General features: G+C 41.8%; 1 protein-coding gene across 10 annotated transcripts in view; it reads left to right on the top strand.

The window, feature by feature from the left end:
* The first annotated feature begins 732 nt into the window (after window positions 1–732).
* The window catches only part of NPAS3 (neuronal PAS domain protein 3), an 865390-nt gene continuing 846333 nt past the window's right edge, over window positions 733–19789 (top strand). For 3 of the 10 annotated variants that reach the window (XM_086709953.1, XM_086709952.1, XM_086709951.1), the window contains exon 1: window positions 733–1357. In XM_086709953.1, coding sequence (XP_086566079.1) covers window positions 1200–1357 — 158 coding nt within the window. In that variant the 5' untranslated portion in view covers window positions 733–1199. Of the gene's footprint in view, window positions 1358–5579; window positions 5726–19789 lie in introns of those variants that run through there. The other 7 variants (XM_025919003.2, XM_086709956.1, XM_086709955.1 and 4 more) reach the window with 3 other exon arrangements.

The following is a 19789-nucleotide window of genomic DNA, read 5'->3' as shown; positions in this document are numbered from 1 at the left end:
GTTGTCATTAAAAAGGCGCGCCGAAATCACTAGCATCCCTCCTCACACCCTAAGAAATACCGATGTAACAATGCAGAGAAGTAACTGGGAGACACGAGGAAATAAATGCACGTGTTTTCTCTTTTTGTTTCCCTGGTGGTTGGAATTTGCAGAGTTCGCCTCAGTTGTGGCTGCTAATTTATTCGTTTCAACGTTTGAAAAGGGCGTGTAGAGATGGGTCATCGGGAGCACACCCGGATCCCTCTAGCTGGACCTACACTCTCCAGCTCACAAGTTTGTCCAAGACTAACCTGCCCGCCCACCAGGAGCAAGCAGAGTCCCTTTTGATAAAGGGAACAAACTCTCCATTGCACAAAAGCGGCTTCTCCGCCCGCCCCCCTTTTCCTTTGCACACCATCCCTCCTCGATAAGCAAGTTCTCCAGTAGTCCAACTTGCAATTGGCAACCCCCGCGCCGCCTGGTGTGCAGAAGACTGGCAGAGAGGGGTCCCGGGTGGGAGGGGAAGGTCTGCACCCCCATTCCTGCACACGCGGGCTGAAGTCCAGGTTGCTGGAAGCTGCGGGAGGCGCGAGCCTGCTTGGATGGTGGTTATTTCTCTAGAGAAAAGAGGGGAGAGAGCGCGCCTCAGTCTTGCACTTTGGGTCGGAAGTGCGTGGTGTGTGTGTGTGTGTGTGTGTGTGTGTGTGTGTGTGTGTGTGTGTGTAGAGGGGGCGGGAAAGAAAGACACCCTCCGCTGCCCGTCATTCCCTTGCACCGGCCAAGTCCTCGCCAAGCCTCCCGGTGCATCCTTCCTCCGCCACCCCTCCCCTTCTTCCCTCAGCTGGGCTCGCGCCGCGCAGCCGGAGCAGCCAGTGAGAGCAACATCCTGGAAAGAGGGGGGAGCACCACCGCCCCCCAAAAGGGAAAAAAAGGCCCCACCCTGACACGTTTTGCTGTTTGCAAGTCCCTCGCACGCCCCCCCCCGCACCTCCTCCTAGTGCTAGCGGCCCCCCCACCCCAGCCCGCTGCGCGCACATCAAAGCGCCTCTCCGCCGCGCACAGTGGCCGCGGCTCACTAATGGGATTGCAGGCTGGTGCCTGGCTCCGCTGCTGCCGCCGCCGCTGCTCGCCCTGCTGCTGCTGCCGCCGCCGGAGCCCAAACCAGAGCCCCCGCCAGCTCTCGCCCAGAGCCGCCGCGCCCGGGGGCCGAAGCCGCGGCGATGATCCGAATCTTTCCGGATTTCAGCGTGCAGGTGACGGCCGCGGCGGCCGGCGGGGCGGCCGCTGGGGTGCCGGCGGGCGCGGGCATGGGGAGGGCCGGCGCCGCGGCCAACGGCACCCCGCAGAACGTCCAGGGCATCACCTCCTACCAGCAGCGGTGAGTAGTCCCGCCTGGGCTGGGTTAGTGCCCCCGCCCCGGGGTGCTGGGGTGGGACTCACTTTGCCTCCTGTTTTATGCGTTACAACACACATGCACATCGTCAGGGCTCACTTCGCTTGCTCCTCGTTCTACAGATGAGAAAGAAAAAATTAATTCACAATTCGGATTGAAAGGCACTCCAGTTTACTGGCGAAGTGAAATCATCCTTTGCCCTCTGCCTGGCCCCAAACCCAGAACGCCAGCCCCGCGTAGCCTAGGAGTTGCAGCGAAGTCTTAGACACAAGCACAAGGTGCTTTTGCAAAGTTTGGGATCCCTGTCCCCTTCCGCGGAATTTTCTCACTGCCTCTGCCGGGTGCGGACCCGCGCTGACCGGCAGCCAGGGGGGCAATTGATCACGGGAGACTGATTGATCATTTGTTTCCAAACAGAATAGGAACGATTTTCACGTGTAGCTGTAGACTCGCAATTCTACATAATAGTGTTATCATGTCACCTGTTACTACAGGGAAATACAGCATGAAATCCGAGTCTCCTCGGCGCTGTTAAGTATTCATCTTAAATGCATTATAATGCAAATGCGTCAGATTCAGAGATGCGAGTTAGGAAGCAAATTTTACAAAGTTAGGCTAGGTGGGTGAGAAAGAAGTTTTAAGGTATTACTTGTTTGCATTTCTCCCAAACATTTATAGATATTTAATAAAATAGAGTTGTGACATTGAATTAGTAAACATTCTTTGATGCAATTAGGAAAGGAAGTGTGTGTGTGTGGGGGGGATATACTACCACCAACAGCTCTAGAACCCTAAAGTTTTTCCTTAAGAACAAGTTGTAATCTTCCAATATTTTATCAAAAATGTAATCCACAAAAATGTGTTGAGAAAAACTAACAATGTAGTATGAAAGGTAAGCTTCCGATTTGTGGGGCTCGGTTTTAGAGAAGAAGGAAGAAAAAACACGTGAAAGTGTGAAATTAAATATTTGTGTTTCCCAGATTGCACACGATTAAATATCTGAGAGATTTGCCAATGGCATTTAACTTAAAATATACACAATGCATAATTCAAATAACAGTTCCTATTTTTACCTTGTATTTCAAACTTCATTGATTTGAGAACCTTTGATTTGAACCAACAGTGTTTAAACTGAAAAGGTTAAGATAATCTATCACTGCCATATTTTGTGCTTTCTAACCAATGGCCCAGCGACCAGAGCAGATTTTGCATAACACACTGAGTGTTTTCCAAGTTGATGCCCAGGACTGCAAATATTCTGTAGAAGACTTCATTATATGCTCTGGGTACTGTCACAAGTTTTAAAAAGAGAGTCTTGAGAAAATAACTCAAAAAACAGGCTATTTCTGGTCAAAGGATTTTTTTTAATTTAAATTATTTTAGTCTTGTTTTACTTCAGTGATTACAAGAACCTTTAATACAAAAGATCTGGGAATCTTTCAAACATAAAGGACTAGACAAGAATTAGATTTTTCCTTTTCATGGTTCAGGTAAGGTTTTTTGGTCACTCACAAAACATTTAAATGACAATATAGTCTGGTGGTCACTTTACCTAGGAGGTGCAGGCAATAGTCACAATACTATGGTTGTGACCTAGGGAGTCAAGGGCCAGAAATGTCAGATGGCCTTTGGACAATTTCAGAGACCTCCAACTAATCCATGAGATATAAATGGAACATAAGAGGTGGTCGGGAATTTTCAGCCTTTAGGTTTGCCTTCAGAGTGTTGATGTCCTTCACCACAAAGATCTTCCCAGGGCTAATTTTCCCAATAAGCCAGGAGCCTCCAGGGGGAATCCTCCATAGCCTCCCACCCTGAAAAGCCAACTGATGCCTTCCACCTTCATCTTTGAATCTGGGCTACTTTATCAAGTCTTTGAATCCCACTGTGGTTCTAAAGACTAGAGCTTTAAAAATAATCAACTTTAGCCTTTGGGTGTATAATTTCCTTCCTCCTTTTTTATGTTCAGTCATAATGACTGAAGAGAAGGTGCTAGCTGTGGGAAATGGACTTTTCTTTGGTTTCATTAGTCAGATGACACCTGTTACTGCCTTTAATTTTTGTTAATTTGGGGACAGGAGAGTGAGCCAAATGTTTAAGGGAGGATCTGAGTCATGAGTCCCCCGTCCTCTGGCAATTCTTCATCGGACCACCAGCATGATAGGCTTCAGAGGCTTTGAGGGGCAGACTTAGTTTTCACTTTAAGAGCTGGATATGTTTGCTAAAGTGAATGGTGACACATCATTCTATCAAAATGTATTTCTGCATTAAGTGCTTTTGGGGAGTCTGATGAGGGAGTGACAGTAGTAGGGGGCTTTTCCAGCAAGAGTGGCCTGTTGGGAGAACAGAACTTCTCTCATTTGTCATCTTTGGGCAGAAACACCCTAGGCTGGCTGTCCTGGAGCCAAAACTTCCAACCGGCAACTTTTCCCCCTCCCTGCCAGCCCATGTATATCTTGTACTCAATATCTTGTACTCTCCACTTCAGTTCATTTTTCAATCACTCTCATCTTCTACCTGTAGAGTGTACTCCAAAGAGAACTCAAACACCATCATGCAGATTAAACGCCTCTGCAACGAAAAACACTTGTGTTTTCAAAGTTTCCAACTCCCAGCCACACTTTACTGCACCGGTAGGACCGAATGGGACCCCTTTCAGGTCTTTTTTTTTTTTTTTTTTTCTTCTTTTCTTAAGTTTAAAGTAAAATGCAAAGCCTCGCATAGGAGTGATGTTTTCCGTGTGGCTCTCTCATTTATTCAAAGTGGAAATGCATTGGGAGTCCTTTCTGCTTTCCTGGTTGACACATGACTGACCCAAGTCTCTGCCTAAAAAGCTGCCCACACTCGGCAGAGTAAGGTTTAGTGGAGGGGACGCTCTGACCAGGGTCTACCCAGGTAATAGGATTCCAGCACTGGCCCTTCATTGAGTGGCCCTTTCTCTAGGCCTCGCTGAGCTGTAAACTGGGGAAACCACAGAGAGATGTCCGTAGTCCGGTCCGGTCTTAGGTGCCAGGAGCCGAGTGGGGACAGGCAGGCATTTGTATCTAACTGCGTTGAAACTCCTGGGGATTCACCTGTGAACCCCTGGGTCTGCAGACATGTATGCGGGTGAATAATGCAGATGCTCCGGTCAGGAAATGTTGGCGAGAGCGCCGGAGCCATAAGGTGCCTGTGCAGCCGCTGCGCTAGCCCACAGGGTTCTCGTGGCTCCCGGTCTTGGTCAGCGCACGCCCACCCGCGTTTATTTCCACGGTCTCGGAAGGAGCTCCCGGGACGGTGTCCTGTCCGAGGCCGCTTCCGTGGCCTCCCAGTTCCTCTCCGCCTCTTTCTCCCGGGCTGACATACTCCCGAGAAGGGAAGTGTTCGCAACTGCAACTGAGTGGCGTTGTTGCGCTGGCAGCCGAGCTTCCCAGTCCCCCAACGAGAGAGAGCGAGCGAGCGAGAGAGAGGGAGAGAGAGGGGAGAGAGACGGAGAGAGAGAGACGGGGAGTGAGAGAGTGTCGGGAGAGAGAAGGGGGGGTGTGTCTGCGTGCGAGAGAGCGCTCTGGAGCAAAGCAGCTGGAAAATGCCCAGAAATACTTTCACAGCGGTCAAGCTGGGAACCCCCGCGTGTCCTCCCCCTCCCCGCCCCTCCCGGCCTAGGCCCCGACCGCCCCCCGCCGCGAGGGTGTGTGCCCCACCTGCCACCAGGCCAGCTCCGGGTGGCGGCGGTGGGGGACGACAGTGGGGGGGCGGGGGAGGTGTGGCGGCGCGCGAGGGTGAGAACCCGGAGGCGGCGGGGCCCTGGGCCGGGCTGCCCGCGGGGCCGCGCGGCGGCCTCCCCCCCGCCGCCTTCTCCTCCCCCTCCTCCTCCGCCGCCGCCGCCGCCGGTCGCCAGTCTCCGCGCTGGGCATGTCTCGGGAGCCGGAGCGGCCCGGGCCGCGGGGGCTCTGCGGCGCATGGACGGCGGCGGCGCCGGGCGAGCAGGGGGAGGAGAAGGCGCAGGCGGCGGAGGAGGCGGCGACCTGCGGCGAGAGGCACCGGCGGCGCGAGGGGACGGCCGGCCGCCGGCGAGGCTCCGGCCCCACTACTTTTCCGTAGCCTCCCAGCCTCAGCAGCACGGCCGCCGCCGCCGCCGCCGCCGCCGCCACGGCCACGGCCAGGGCCACGGCCGCCGCCCGCCGGGCCGCCGCTGAGCGCCGCGCACGCCCGCACTCACTCCCGCCACCCCACGCACACGCACACCCCCCGCCCTCCCCACGCCCCCCACCCCGGGAGGGGGGAGAGAGGCAAAAAGTAAGAGAGGAAAAAAAATAGCAGGAAGATGGCGCCCACCAAGCCCAGCTTTCAGCAGGATCCTTCCAGGCGAGAACGGTAACACTTTTCTGTTTATTGAACCTGCCGCCGGGGCGGCTGCTCCTGCCGCCGCCGCCGCCGCCGCCGCCTCCGCCGCCGAGGTGGCGGGGCCCGCTCCGCAGTCCGCCTCCTGGGCCGCGAGCCCACGGGGACCTCGTCTGCGGGCTTGCGGCTCCGCGCTCGCCCGCGGTCCCCGCGCGCATTGTCCGCCCGCGGCGGCTGCGGCAGCGAGCGGGCTCCGGCGGCAGCGGCGGCGGCGGCGCCAGGCTCGCTGAGCAGTCGCACCTCCTCGGCTCGGCGAATGGAGTGACTCGCTGACAAAAAAAAAAAAAAAAAAGAAAAAAAAGAAAAAAAAAGAAAAGAAAAAGAAAAAAAAAGAAAAGAAAAAACAGAAAGAAAGAAAAGAAAAAAAGAAAGAAAAAGAGAGAAACAAACAAAAAAGAGAAGGGGCTGCAGTGTGACGGGGAGCAGCAGTGAGGGTGGGGGGCCGGGGGATCCCCGGGGCCGCCGCAGGTCCCTTGGCAGCTGCTCTCTAGGAAGGAATGAGGCTGGGGAGGGGGAGGGAAGGCAGGCGAGAAGCGGGAGGAGGAGGAGGAGGAGGAGAGGAGGAGGAGGAGGAGGCCGGGGGCGGGGAGCGGAGCTCGCGCCAGGCCCGGAATGTGTCGCGGAGGGGCTGTCTCCGCGCGGAGCAGCTAGGCCGGGCCGGGCGGAGAGAGGCGCGCGGCCGCCGCCTCCCCGCCGCCCAGGCTGCGCCCCTAGCCTTGGCAACTTGTGGGTCTCCAGCTTTGCCCTGCTGTGCTCTCATCTTGCCCTCCTTTCCACTCCTCCGGTCCCCAAAGGAAAAAAAAAAAAAAAAAAAGAAAAAGGAAGAAGAAAACCCTCAAATCCAAATTAGCAAGTAAACAGCGAGATTCAAAATGTGCCAACAGTTGGAACATCTATGCCCCGTTAGTTACTGTTTGGGGATCTGTGTTTTAAAAACTTCCTGGTGAGAATTGCATATCCAGGCAAGGGGCTCAGCCGAGCATGTCTGTTTGAAGTTACTTAAACTAAAGCCAAAGGGAAGGGGAGTTTGTATTCAAAATATCCTTAACCGTCTTACGTGAATGGCATTGTTAGGTTTCTGAGTAACTAAGCACCCCCCACCCCCACCACCCCACGTGGTTTTCCCTCCTGCTGTCCACCCAGCCTACTTTGTTTGGAATCCTATTTGCTATTAATTGGCAGCGTTAATGACATTAATTGCATATAGCATATTGGTTTGAGCAAAGTATCTTTTTCTGTCTCCGAAGAGGAAATGCTCAGTAGGAAGTATGAAATGTCAGGCTTTGCTTCTTGAGGAAAACAAATGTTGTTAGATACATTGCCCCCCCCCCGCCTGCCCCCGCACTTTCCTCATAGGCATAAGTGAACTTGAGAAAAAAGATGAGGGAAATCCGTAGTAGTTGCAAGATTTAATTATTATTACATGAGCAGTTTTATATTTGATACAACTTAGCATTTAACCTATAGCTTACATCAAGAGAGGGTAGAGAGGTATTTAAACAAGCTATTCATTAGAAAGCTTCAATTGCTCTGTTGCTTGTTTCCTTCATACAGTGGGGACAGAAGAATTGTCAGGATTAAGGAAATAATTTTGTTAAGTAGGTACATAAGTGACTAATTCTAAACTCTGGATAATTTCTGTATAAATTATATACCTGAGAGTAAATCACGCATAATCCAGTTTTTAAAGATGTTGAATGTGTATAGCATTAACTGTCTGACAATTCATACTAGCTAAAAGGAATACTCAGTGGTTTATGAAGAATTCACATATTAAGTACTTTGCTCTTTTCTATCTTGTAGATAGAAAAGAATTTTCAGAGTATTGTGCAGGTCTCTTCATCATCATTATTATTTTTTAATTTAACATTTAACAATTTCAGATCAGAAGTTTGTAACTGATTTCCTTCCTCCCTTTCACCCTTCCTCCTTCCCCAGTCTGTTGGTAGTAAATGTATTTACTGGGATGGCCCCAGTAATCTCTCTAGCAGAGGCCTATTTGTGTGCCATTTTGGGAATTTTTCTGAGATAGGAATCTTGAAGATAGAATTAATTTCTAGAGGAAACTTCATAGCCTGTGCATGAGCGCGTTCTTTATCACCTGTCTCCATTTGGCATTCGAAGAAGGTAAATCAAAGTGCGCGATTTGTTATTCTGCTCCACTTGAGAGCTGAACTAAATAACACTTGGTCTGAAATTCTGATTGAAGTTGTAGGAGGATATACTGTATTTAATTTAATGCCCTTTAATAGCATCTTCTTGTTCAGCTCGGATGCTGTCATTTTAAAGGTTGGATCTGAGAAGGTTTAACCTGTAGAGAGAGGGAGGAGTAATAATGAGGTAGGGGGCAGAAGGAACAGTATAGAGGAAAGAAGGAGTTATAAACTAAATGTTTCAAACAGTAATAACCTCAAACTTGGCCCGTTATCCAAACAGTTGTTTTATACCCCGAGGGTTCACTTTGTTATTAGGGCTTTAAATGCTCTTAACACTTTTAAGTGTAAACATTACACATGTTAGTTGATTTGGTTTTGTAATGAGAAATGGAAAGTCAGATGGTTTGTTCAGGAGGGGGGTGTTTTTCATAGTTATTTGCTTCAACTAAGTAGAGTCATTTCACCTATATGTTCACTTTGTGCCTGAAACTTGTTGGTTAGTAGTAGTATTTCTGTCTAATGGTTGAACACAAGTATGTTTATAAAAGATGACTTCCTGTGGACATGCTTTAAGGGACATCCTGACATTTATTTAAAAAAATGGTTTCCAAATAATCAATTTCATAAAGGCACTTACAGACACTACTCTTTACTGCTTTTCAAATACACTAGTAATCGAAAACTTTTATAGAAAAAAAATATCTTTTGAATTGTCTTGTTGATTTATAAAATACCTGACCTGAGTTTAGTCATACAGAACAAAAGTCATTTCCTTCCAATAGTGTTCACAGAGTAATTTTTGGAAAAAGAAGCTTCTTCTTAATAATGTTTTTGGTTACTATTTAGTACTGTTGAAATTTCTGTGGCTCTTACACACAGAAAGTGGCTTTTTGGAGCCTGAGAGGAGTTGAAAACCTTGTATATTTAAATTTGCTTGATTTTTCTTTAAACTCCAATAGGCTGCATAGGCTGCAAATTATATAGCACTGCCACAGAGTTTTTCCACTATGTGGATGTATAACCAAGAAGATTAGACAGATAGAAGTGTCAAGCATGTGATGTGCCCATGCTGGTTTGCAAAGCATATTCCAACAGCACGGGGCTTTTGGTTTAAAAAGTTGAAGGTAGTGGTGGAGACTTTTTTTTTGGAGGTATTTCTTTTTACATTGTAAGCTTAAACACAGAGTGATAAATGATGATATGCGTTGTCTAACACTTGCTTATATATAAATAGCTCCACAAGATTGCTTAAATGATAATCGAAAATATGAAATAGGATGGCCTTCATATCACAAGGCCAAGGGTCTACAAATGGAAAAACTGAAATAATGAAATATTTCCAAGGCAACAGGCTGTCAACAAGAACTGTAATGCATGGGCATATCATAGAACCACCAGAGAGGATATTAGATAGTATAGCTCTGGAGCCAGGAGTTATAATGATCTTTATTAGTAGGACCCTCCCACATTGCAACATCTTTCCATATTCCCAATTTCTGATTTATGAATTGAGAGACAAATCGCTATTCCAAATTCTGCATGGTCTGTAATAATGCAGTTACTAGGTTTGATTTGTTACGAGGAGCAAACTTGACTTCAACATTACTTGATGCTTTGGGTTAAAAAAAAAAAGTTACATGGGGTATTTTCAGCACCAAGTGGTATTATGAGTACAGTTTTTGGTTCCCGTATCTTTGCATATTCTTAAAAAGATGACTTTCATTTTACTAAAAGTTATATGAAAATTAAGATCTCAGCAATGAATTGGTAAGAACTGCATTGTAATTTAAATATAATCTACATCTTGCAACAGTTTGATATTTTTAGTGACAAGAAGTTTGATTTCCCCCTGAAATTCTACACAATGGTTGCCCCTACAATGGAGCTATTTTATGGGAATGCCAGAGTTTCCATGAACCCCTTAATAATTTTGCTCTGTCCCAGATCTTAGCATGGATGGAATCCAGTGGCACATTAAAATTGCATCTGTTTGAAATGGGTCCTGATGTCCAGGATCCCCTGCTCTGTGCTGAGGTTTTCTTTGACAAGATGTATAGATGCATGCTTTGGTAAAGCAGCACTTTTGGGGGAGGATTTAGACAGTGTAGCTTTCATTTAGTTATGTTTAAAGCTGTAGAGCTTTATATTTTGGGAGATATTTGTGGGGAATATATCACAAATATTTCTAAATCACTCCTAGTAATGTTTTCCCTTATAAACTTTCTTAAGTGCTTCCCTATTAATAAAGACCCCAGTGTAAACCTTAGATGGTCTATTTTTGTTTTCTTGCTTTTCCTGTATTCCTGTGATCCTCTTTTCCTCTGTAGAATGCCTCTTGCTAAATTTAAAGAAAACTCAGCACGCAGGAGAGCAGAAGTAGCCCCTCATGTTAAGTTTACATGGCCACTCTTTCTACAGTGTAACATTTCATCATTTGAGTTACATTTTTAAAAACTTTGTGTTTCTCTTGGCTTAAAATCTAACTTCAGGTGTTTTATAGACATTCCTTAATTGTTTACACTAGATAAGGCGGAAACTTAGTAGGAGAGTTGGTATGTGGAAAATTTACTTGATTAGTTGATTAAACATTAATTTTAAAATTTAAATGCTATCAAAGTTGCACATAATGGAATATGTGAAACTTTAAATATTTAAATCTGTACTGTGATATATACCAATATTTAAATCTGTACTAAGAACTTCTAGGATTTATGGGAAAATTCAGTTATATTGCTGTGGGTTTAATGATGTTAGTATTTTCACAGTAAATAGTGCCCCCCCCCCCCTTTTTTCCTCATTGGGCAGTGTAATAAACCAACTGTAACTGAATGGTATTTTTACTGCTCTGGGCCCCATTAGTGTGAATAGGATGTTTGCACTATTAAGTTTGATAGAACCTTACATAGTTAGAATAATTTGTAGTAATATTAGTAATACTACAGTGCATAAGCAGGACATAGCTTAGTATCAGTAAAATGATTACTACTATATCTAAAATGACTAGGGCGGTGACAAGATTAAACAACACTTGAAGTTGTTGTCTGGATACGTTTTTAGAGCGTAATGTTTTGGTAAATTAATTGGAATATTTGTAGTCTTGTGTACAAAATCATGAGACACAAGATGAAAATCGCGTATCGCTATGGCCCAAATTGCTCGTGGCCTTTGACTATGATTAGTGATTGTTCATTCACTCAGCCTTATTTATTGAACCTCTACTATGGACCATCATGACTTGTGCCAGAGTTGATAGTAAATAATACTCCGTAAGAGCAGTTGCTCTGGTCATAGACTTGCCCTTATACTGGACATGCAAATATTATCAAAAGTGAGAAAACATCCTTTTCTGCAAGAGGAGGAAGAGCAGAATTCATAGAAATATAAATAAGGCCCTCTATCTCTTTTGACTTGTGTTAGTTTAGTGTTCAGGGCAGAGGGGGGCAGCTATTGAGATTGTAAAATATTGTAACTAATGACTATGAAATGGTTAGAGGTTCTTGGAGGTGAGAAAGAAAAGATGCCATATAAATGCAAGTGAAATCATAGCAAATTTTTAAAATGTTCTCTGATGGGATTAAAAAATAAAAATAGATCACGTATGACAATAGTAAACATTTAATATTGACCACCATGTTTCGGGCTCTGTATTAAATACTTGACAAGAAATTTCTCAGTGCCCTGTGAGGGAAGTGCTAATATCCCTACTTATGGTCAAGAAAACAGAAGCTAATCCAACCAACAAAGGGAGTAGAGTTAGAGACTGAATGCAGGTTTGTCTCTGTAGGAATGCACCTTAACAGCAGTGTGCAGGGCCTCCCTTTCTGGACTTTTCTGGAGCCAGGGATTTCTACACTGATGCCAGAGAGCTCTTGGGGCAGGAAGACCCTGTACACTCTGGATAGTGAGCTAGATCTCCGCTTCTTGGTCATTCGTCAGCGGTTTGGGGAAATTCAGAAATGCGGCGATTATAAAGTTAGAAGAAGAATTAATATTTAAATTATTTTCCCTCTACCCCTTAACATTCCAGCAGTTTTGTGGGCAAGCGCCACAGCTGTGTCTACTGCAGGGCAGATTTTCTAAAAAATGGTTTTAGATTCGGTTTGCCATGTACACTCACCTTTTTGGTCATAGACTGTGAAGTATTCCAGGGCCTCTTCCACACACGTTTTCCATCCTCAGAGTGGGCCGCAGTTTGCCTAAAGATTACAGTGGAGACATTTTTATTTTGTAATAGTTTTGCCACTGAATGGGTTGAAACAGCCTCATCGACGTTCTGAATAACAACTTTCATACTTAACTGTATTGCTGGGTATTGTCTTTTGAAATATATAAGGACTCCTACAAGTTGGCTTCCTGCCAAATTATCTGGCATTAGAATACTGACAGCAAGCATTTATATAGCACTATGTGACAGGTACTAGTCTAAGGGCTTTACATATATTAATTAACTCATTTAATTAAAAACTTGTTTAAAATGGACGACAATAAATACATAAATGATAAGTTCTCATTATTTAGTCCCCCTTCCCCCGTGGGCACACACAGACACTTGTGGAATCTTCAAGAAGGTGGTCTTTGGTAACATTTTAATTTCTCTGATGTCAGGAATCAGAGGACTCGGTCTGCTACGTAACAATTCTTTGACAAAAGCTACACTTTGGGAAACTTTTATAACATCTGACTCCATTACTGCTCATTGTTGAATGTCAGCTAGATTTGAGGTAGTAGACAGGCATGCCACATTTATCTCTACGTTTTTGGATGTAATACTGTCAACCGAATAGCTCTTTAAAAAAAAAAAGGTATAGTAGGAATTTCAGACCTTGAAAGGACTAGATAAGCAGTGCTTGAGTATTTGTGGTTGAAAGAACTGAATATTTTGCTTGTGTATATTCCTAAAATATTCACTTTTACATTCAGAAAATCTCTTGTTTACATAAAGAATAGGTTGCCTTATAAAATGTTGGAGAGGGCTCATTTAGAGAGATGTTTTACTAAAATATTGAAGATAAAAAGCAGCAGTCAATAGGAAGTATGAGTGAAAAATAGGCTACAAAATTTAAAATAGCATTCAGATCATCTTAAAAGAAATTACTTCTGATTACAGTATTTTATTATCATCAGTATGCTAATGCAGAATTAAAGGGCTCTGACTTGGTACCTAGGTTATATATAACATTAAAGCTTAAATCTTTATCACATATTTTTGGAAGTGGTGCCCCATAGCATTTTAAGACCACTTTATAGAATCATAGGTCATTTCCGTGATATCCCATTACTTCTGATAGACGGGGGCTTTTTCACTTGTAAGATTTATAAGAAGAATTTTATTGTAAAGAAAAATGTAATACTGGATTAAGGGTCATCTTTATGTGGATGTAGCTCAAATCGACACCCTCTTACCCTCCGATCTACGAATTTTCCTTTCTGCCGTGGTAACACTACAGAAAGGGATACTGGTCCTAAACTTCAGCCAGAAGCACTTTACTCAGAAAGACTGGTATTTTGGTAGGGGCAAATGGGATAACTGAAACTGTTTCCAGAACCTTTATCTCTCTGGTCTTAGAGAATGGAGACATCAAAGAATAAGGGTATTTTAATAGCTAAAATGTGTTGCACTGATTGAGGGAGCATTTTTTCTACACAAATAATTTATTCCTCAGGATCTATTTCTGGAAAACATAAGCATTCTATTCATATATGAACGGGTTTTTTTTATTGTTCAAGATTCTATATATACTGTGCATGGTTCATATGTGAGACGTATCTATAGATAGATAGATAGATAGATAGATAGATAGATAGATGGATAGATTGTTTACAACATAACATATATAAAATATAAACCAGATCTAGCATGTTTATATATATCTACTAAAATGCAGAAGTGTTACAAAGATATCTTGAACATATTATAAATGTCTTACTTCAGATCGAGTTAAATTTAAATATATGCAGTGAATTGGTGACTTTTTGTTTTCCTAATGCTGTAAGGAAAAGTAGGCTCATCATTTTTTTTTTTTACACATTTTTATTGTTCTGTGTAAATGTAATTTGTTAATCCTGTGAAATTTGTCATAGATAAATTTGCTTGGATTATCTTGTCACCACCGTATCTGCATTCTTTTGTTCATTGCTTATTCATAATTTAACAGTCTGGCAGTGAGCCTTTTTGGGATGCTCACAAAAGATATATGACCTCTACCAGCTGCTACTATAACCTGCAGAATGCACAGCAAGACATTAGAAACGTGAGGATTCCTCTACTGATTAAAGTGCTCTTCATTTAAACAGTCTGTTCATAAGAATCTCAGGAATCTCTTGCTACCAGCAGTTTTGATTTTTTTTCTCTTCCTAACAAAATTAACTCTAACAATTGAATCTTCATTTGATATATTTTTTAGATGATCCAAAGGAAATTAATTTCTTGAATGCTATTGCTTCTTTATAACCAAATACTCAAAAATCTTATCCTTGGGAGTGTTAAAGTTATCCAGAAATAGTTTTATTGGACAAGGAAGGATAGAGAGTAGAGTGACAATATCACATCCTAATCTTAGAAGAAACGGTTGGTTTAATCCTACTCGAATCCAAGCACTTTACAGTTTATATTCTAAACACCCCATATTTTGCGGTATGTGGCAGACGTTAAAAATAGAATGTTACTTGAAGTGTAACCACATCTTTAGGTTTTCATTATTCTGAATTAGTTTAGCATATGAATTTATTCTCATCCCCCCCCCCCCACCCCCCGCCTCTCTCAAGAAATCAGCAGATCAGTTTATGAGTAATGGCTAGTTTTTGCCTCTCTTCTGTGCAGGCATATGATTACGGTTCAAAATAATTCATTGCTAATCCATGCAGTATTGGTTCATCTCCATCACTCTGTTCTGTGATTAGAGCCTCAGGCCTGCTGCCTTGCTTTCTGCCCTGATTTTCTTTAACTGCAACCCTTGTTTTAATAAAGTTCTGTAGTCACCAGTGTCCTGCTAGCCCCTCTCCATCCCTCATATATATCGATTGCAGTAGATTAATATTTATTTGAAGCTATTTTTCAGACTTTGTGAAAAATGTATTCATTTCTTACTGGGAATCTTCATCTAAAGGGAGGGGGAGAGGGAAGATGTAGGACTCAGGTATGCAACTCTTCTTATAAAGTCAAGCTGTTGCTTTTCCAGCCTTCTTCATTCTTCGCCGCAGTCACTGTTTGTTCTTTGTACACAAATCAGGAAGTTTAATTTCCTTGAAAAAAATTTTTAGATAGATTAAACTACGATGTTAACAGTTTAACTCGTTTATAACAGTTCGAAAATGGATTTCTGTGTTTTCTAAGTACATACTGTAGTCAGTGCAATCACCATAATATACATTGATCAGCTTGCATCGAATATTTCCAGACAGGGACACAAAGCTATCATTTTCCTTAACATCAAAATTTGCCAATTTCACCAGAAGGTCATCTAACAGATTTTTTTTTAAAGACTTTGTTTCAGATCTCAGTAGTCCAGTGTTCCTTTTAATAATTACTTTCGTCTCATTGTAGCCGTGTGTTTGAAAGTGTAGGTCAATGAGGATGATTGCATTCAGAATTTCATGATCTGTGTAGTGGAACAAATTGAAAGCAAAGCCTGTATCAATCACTGTGAAGGGAGGGTTAATTGTTACCGCTTCTCAAGCCTCTGGACAGATAAACCAGTAATGAAATACTTATTGCTCTGATATGTGAATGCTAAAGGATGAAACAATGGAAACAGAAGCAGTCTTCAGAGATAACCAAAGAGGCAAAGAGAAAAAAAATAAACCGGATGAGAGTATGAAACTATGTGCTGCATTAACTCTCTTAAAAGTAATATTGTTTTTAGTTTCCTACCCATCTTTTTCTGGCAGGTTAGGGCAATACCATAGATCAGGTTGCTAAAGCCAAATACGAATATAAATGGAAAACTCTCTTTCTGTAAAAATAAAAGAACCAAAACAAGTACAGTCCTATGCTTTATATGAACTCTGTATATTTTATAAAAATATGTGAGTTACTGTTTAAGGTTTTCTCTTTTAAAAAACTCGTGATACATACATTAAATATTACATATGCATATATGGCTTAACTTCCAGAATATTTTAAAGGACTGTTTTGTTATCTTTAAAGAGATTTTGGAATTATTGGTCCATTATAGACCAAAGCAGAGAGGAAATTATGAAATACATAAAGAAATTGTAAAATAAGAATTAGTGTTGTGAAGAAATCATGAGATTAGAGTAAACACATTTAACCATTTCTTCCATATGAACTTAACATTTAAACATCTGTTAGTTACTTATATGTTGAAATATATGCAAAAATATTTAGCCAAATTGAAGTCTTAGGCCCATGACAATCATCTCAACACAGTGGGTAGTTCTGAAAATTAATGAGAATGATAATACTGTAAAGACTGTTCCAGAGTTTGCCCAAATTCATTATCTAAGACTCTTGTTAAGAACATCTCAAAGAATTTTAACCAGGAAAATATATTAATGGTTCAAAAGCATTTTCAAAACCCTGAATTATAAAAGTATAATGGAATTATATATGCAAGAGTTATAGTTAGCAACACAGATAGCAGAAGACATTAATGATGGCATATTTTCCCACAACCTATACTCCTTTTGTACATGGTTTCATCCGTAGGGTTTAATCTCATGCATTATTTTCTTGTTTTTAGGGCAAGAAAATCAGGATCATTCCTTCCCATTGATGTAGGGAAGCCGCTATCTGTAAAAAGTTAGATGTGTTTTTTGGCAGTCATTCCGGATTTGATACAGACAACTACTAACAAGCTAGAACATTTTTAGCAAAAAGAAAGAACTGTCCCACATCCTTTTAATTTGTCTTCAGAAATTAAGAATTTCCCAAGGTCTGTTTCTGCATGGTGTTGGTGTAGCTGAATAGAAACTTAAACAAATGATTGGGGCATAGCCTTTTTTATGACAGTAGCACCATCCTGCAGCTAAGGTGGTTTTGTATATTGTAAAAATTAGCCATAATAGTAGTACTGTAACATCCCGGGGCCAGGATATTTAGAGTCAGTAGCCCTAATGTACAGCTTTACCAAAGGGTATCAAGTGTGGTATACTACAAATGGCAGGCAAAAAGCAAGGAGAATTCCATTACTCAATAACAGATACATACTTAACACAAGGCCTATGCATATCTAGATTGTCATGGCAATACATTATGAATCACCATTGGTTGCTTGTGTGTTGGGTATTAGTAGAACAGCAGGTAATGGCCTAAATCCCAGTGACCCGTTTCGGTCTTTCATTATCTTTATAGGAAGTTGTACTCTACCAGGTCCTTTAACCATTTAGAGCCTTAGTTTCTTCATTAGCATATTCAGTTGCTAACATTTCCTTCCAGCTACAAAAAATCTATGACTACTTGATTTGAATGATTGGGACGTATGATACAAAATAATGAGTTGAGGTCTGTGGTGTTTTTTTTTTTTTTTTTTCCTTTTTTTCCTAATGGTATTACAAATATTCTTTACTTCTAAGCTATTAAGTGAAATTTTTAGATCAAATGCAATGCTTGTCATGCAGGTTTCAATCAACAAAATATTGTATATTTAAATATTTCTCTTCCATGAGAACACCTTTGAGCAGAAACTTTTTATTGCAAAAATGTCCAGAGAGACATTGCAGTGGAAGCTATAGGCTATATTAAGTTATATTTTAAAGTGACATATTATGCACATGACTGAAGGTAGCACTAAAGGAAAACACTAAAAGTGTTTAGCGATAAATACATTTCTTGGTTAAATTCAATTGAGATGGTAGAATAACTCTGGAAATATTTGAAAACCAGATGATATACCACAAAGAAGGAAGTTAACAATGTAATGTTTGATCGACAGGCGAACACTTAGGGGAATAACTAATCTCTGAAAATTTTGTGTGTTCCTAAAACATTTATAAAGGAATAAATTTCTGTAGTGAGTTATTGGCCCAAACTACAACAATTATTTCTTTCTTTCTAACCTTGTTTTTTTTGAAGGAGCTTTCTTCTAATTTTTCTACCTTACTTGTAAAGGTGAACTGATTTAGTGTTTATGGTATAGACAGATTTAAATATTTATGATTGGATAAGATTTCTTCTAATAGATTAATGACTTTTTAAAATAGATATATCATTTAATCACTTATTTATTGTTTCCTTTGAAAGTTTCCAGTTAATGGATGCTACAAGTATATTCTTAAGAGATAATTGACTTTTTTTTGCCTAATTTCTCTATATATGTAGATTATTTATACCTATGTTTTATATGTTATCTGTAGATTTAAGAGTATTTTATCCCCTAAATCTATTTTAGGCTTAATTGTCTGTGGTCATTTAGCAGCACTGGTAAAAATATTTTTTCCTAAAGACACTGTTCCTCACAGGATAGCTTTCCATTTTTTCTCTTATGAAAATACCCAGGAAAATAAAATTTAAAAAAAAACAAAACACATCACAGTGTAGACTGGACTTCTGTAACTCCTTTCTTTCCCTCTTCACTCATCAAAATCCTACTTTCTCAAAACTAACATTGGCTGAGTGTTAGGAGATAATCTGATTAGACCAATTTACATTTTGGAATGAGGCTATTTTCATTTTTTGAAAGGAGCCCATAATACCAAACAGATTTTCAAATTATTAGAACATGGAAAGTCTTTAGTATGCCCTTGCCTGTCTCTCCACATCACACATATAATACTCCTTCCCAAAGATACATTAGTCTAACTTTGAAATACCTCTTCTGAAAATTGACTATCTCATAGTGACATTGTGTTAGAAATTATACATTATTTTTTTTTACATTATTGAATATAAACATGGGTGAATATATGAGCGGGGTTAAACACATGTGCTGTACATATTTTCATTTGTAACATTAAAAAAAAATCTAGTTAAAAGCCTCTCACTGTGGTAAAAAGATACCAGCAAGTGAAGAAATTCAGAATTGGGTGATATGTTGTGACACTAAGGTTGGCAGGGTCTGCTCAGTGCTGAAGTAGAATTTAAATGTGGCACTTATAGGTAGCTATAGAGTTCTTGGTAGAAAGGAATCCACAGCAAGTGTTTAAGAGTTGGGTTGAACCAAACCACAATAGACTTCATGATACCTGTCCCTGTGCCCCTTCTGCAGTCAGGTTCACTTACCAAGTCCTGTTCCAAGGGCATACGTTACCATCTAACTGTGTTTTGCTGTTATTCATTTGCCAGCAGCATCTGTTCCTTACGTGATCACAAAGGCTTTTGATAAACTCTGAGAGTGTAGCCTTTCCTGACCTACACAGGGATTTTTAACCTGTGGTCCATCAACCTTATAGCAGTCGGTAAATGGGCTTCAGGGGATCTGAGAATCTCCTGAAATGGCATATTCATACATTTTTATCAGTTACTTAAGGGGATATATTTTCCCTGAAAATCTGTGTCTAGAATTGTGAAGAACCTGAGATTTTACCCTACTTTCAAGCTAGTAAGTTAGCCTTCCACAATTTAATGTATGCTGAGAGATGTGATATCCTTGGACTGGAGACGAAGTTTATTACAGCATTAGCAGTAGTGAGAGTATCAGAATTTAAGGCAATTCACTGATCTCCAGTTCCTAAAAAGGGGGCCACATAATACCTGTGTGTGTAGTAGGTTGTGTTACAAGAGGAGCTCTGAATATAGGGAACCTGAATTTTTTAGCATGGACAGTAAATATGTCTTTTCTTTGCTCTGGAGGGAGAAACACTAGCTCTGTCCTGGAAGGCTGTTCTCTGTGTACGTAAACTGGAATAGATAGTCTGGCACAAAGGGTAGTTAGTGCCTTCTCTGTTAGATGTGCAGAAATGCAAGAGACCCATAGAAACTTGT

The sequence above is a fragment of the Puma concolor genome, chromosome B3 (genome assembly GCF_028749965.1).
Source record: "Puma concolor isolate L17-30 chromosome B3, mPumCon1.1.hap2, whole genome shotgun sequence".
Taxonomy (NCBI): Eukaryota; Metazoa; Chordata; class Mammalia; order Carnivora; family Felidae; genus Puma; species Puma concolor.
The sequence above is the reverse complement of the archived record's forward strand: the minus strand, read 5'-3'. Positions and strand labels throughout refer to the sequence as shown.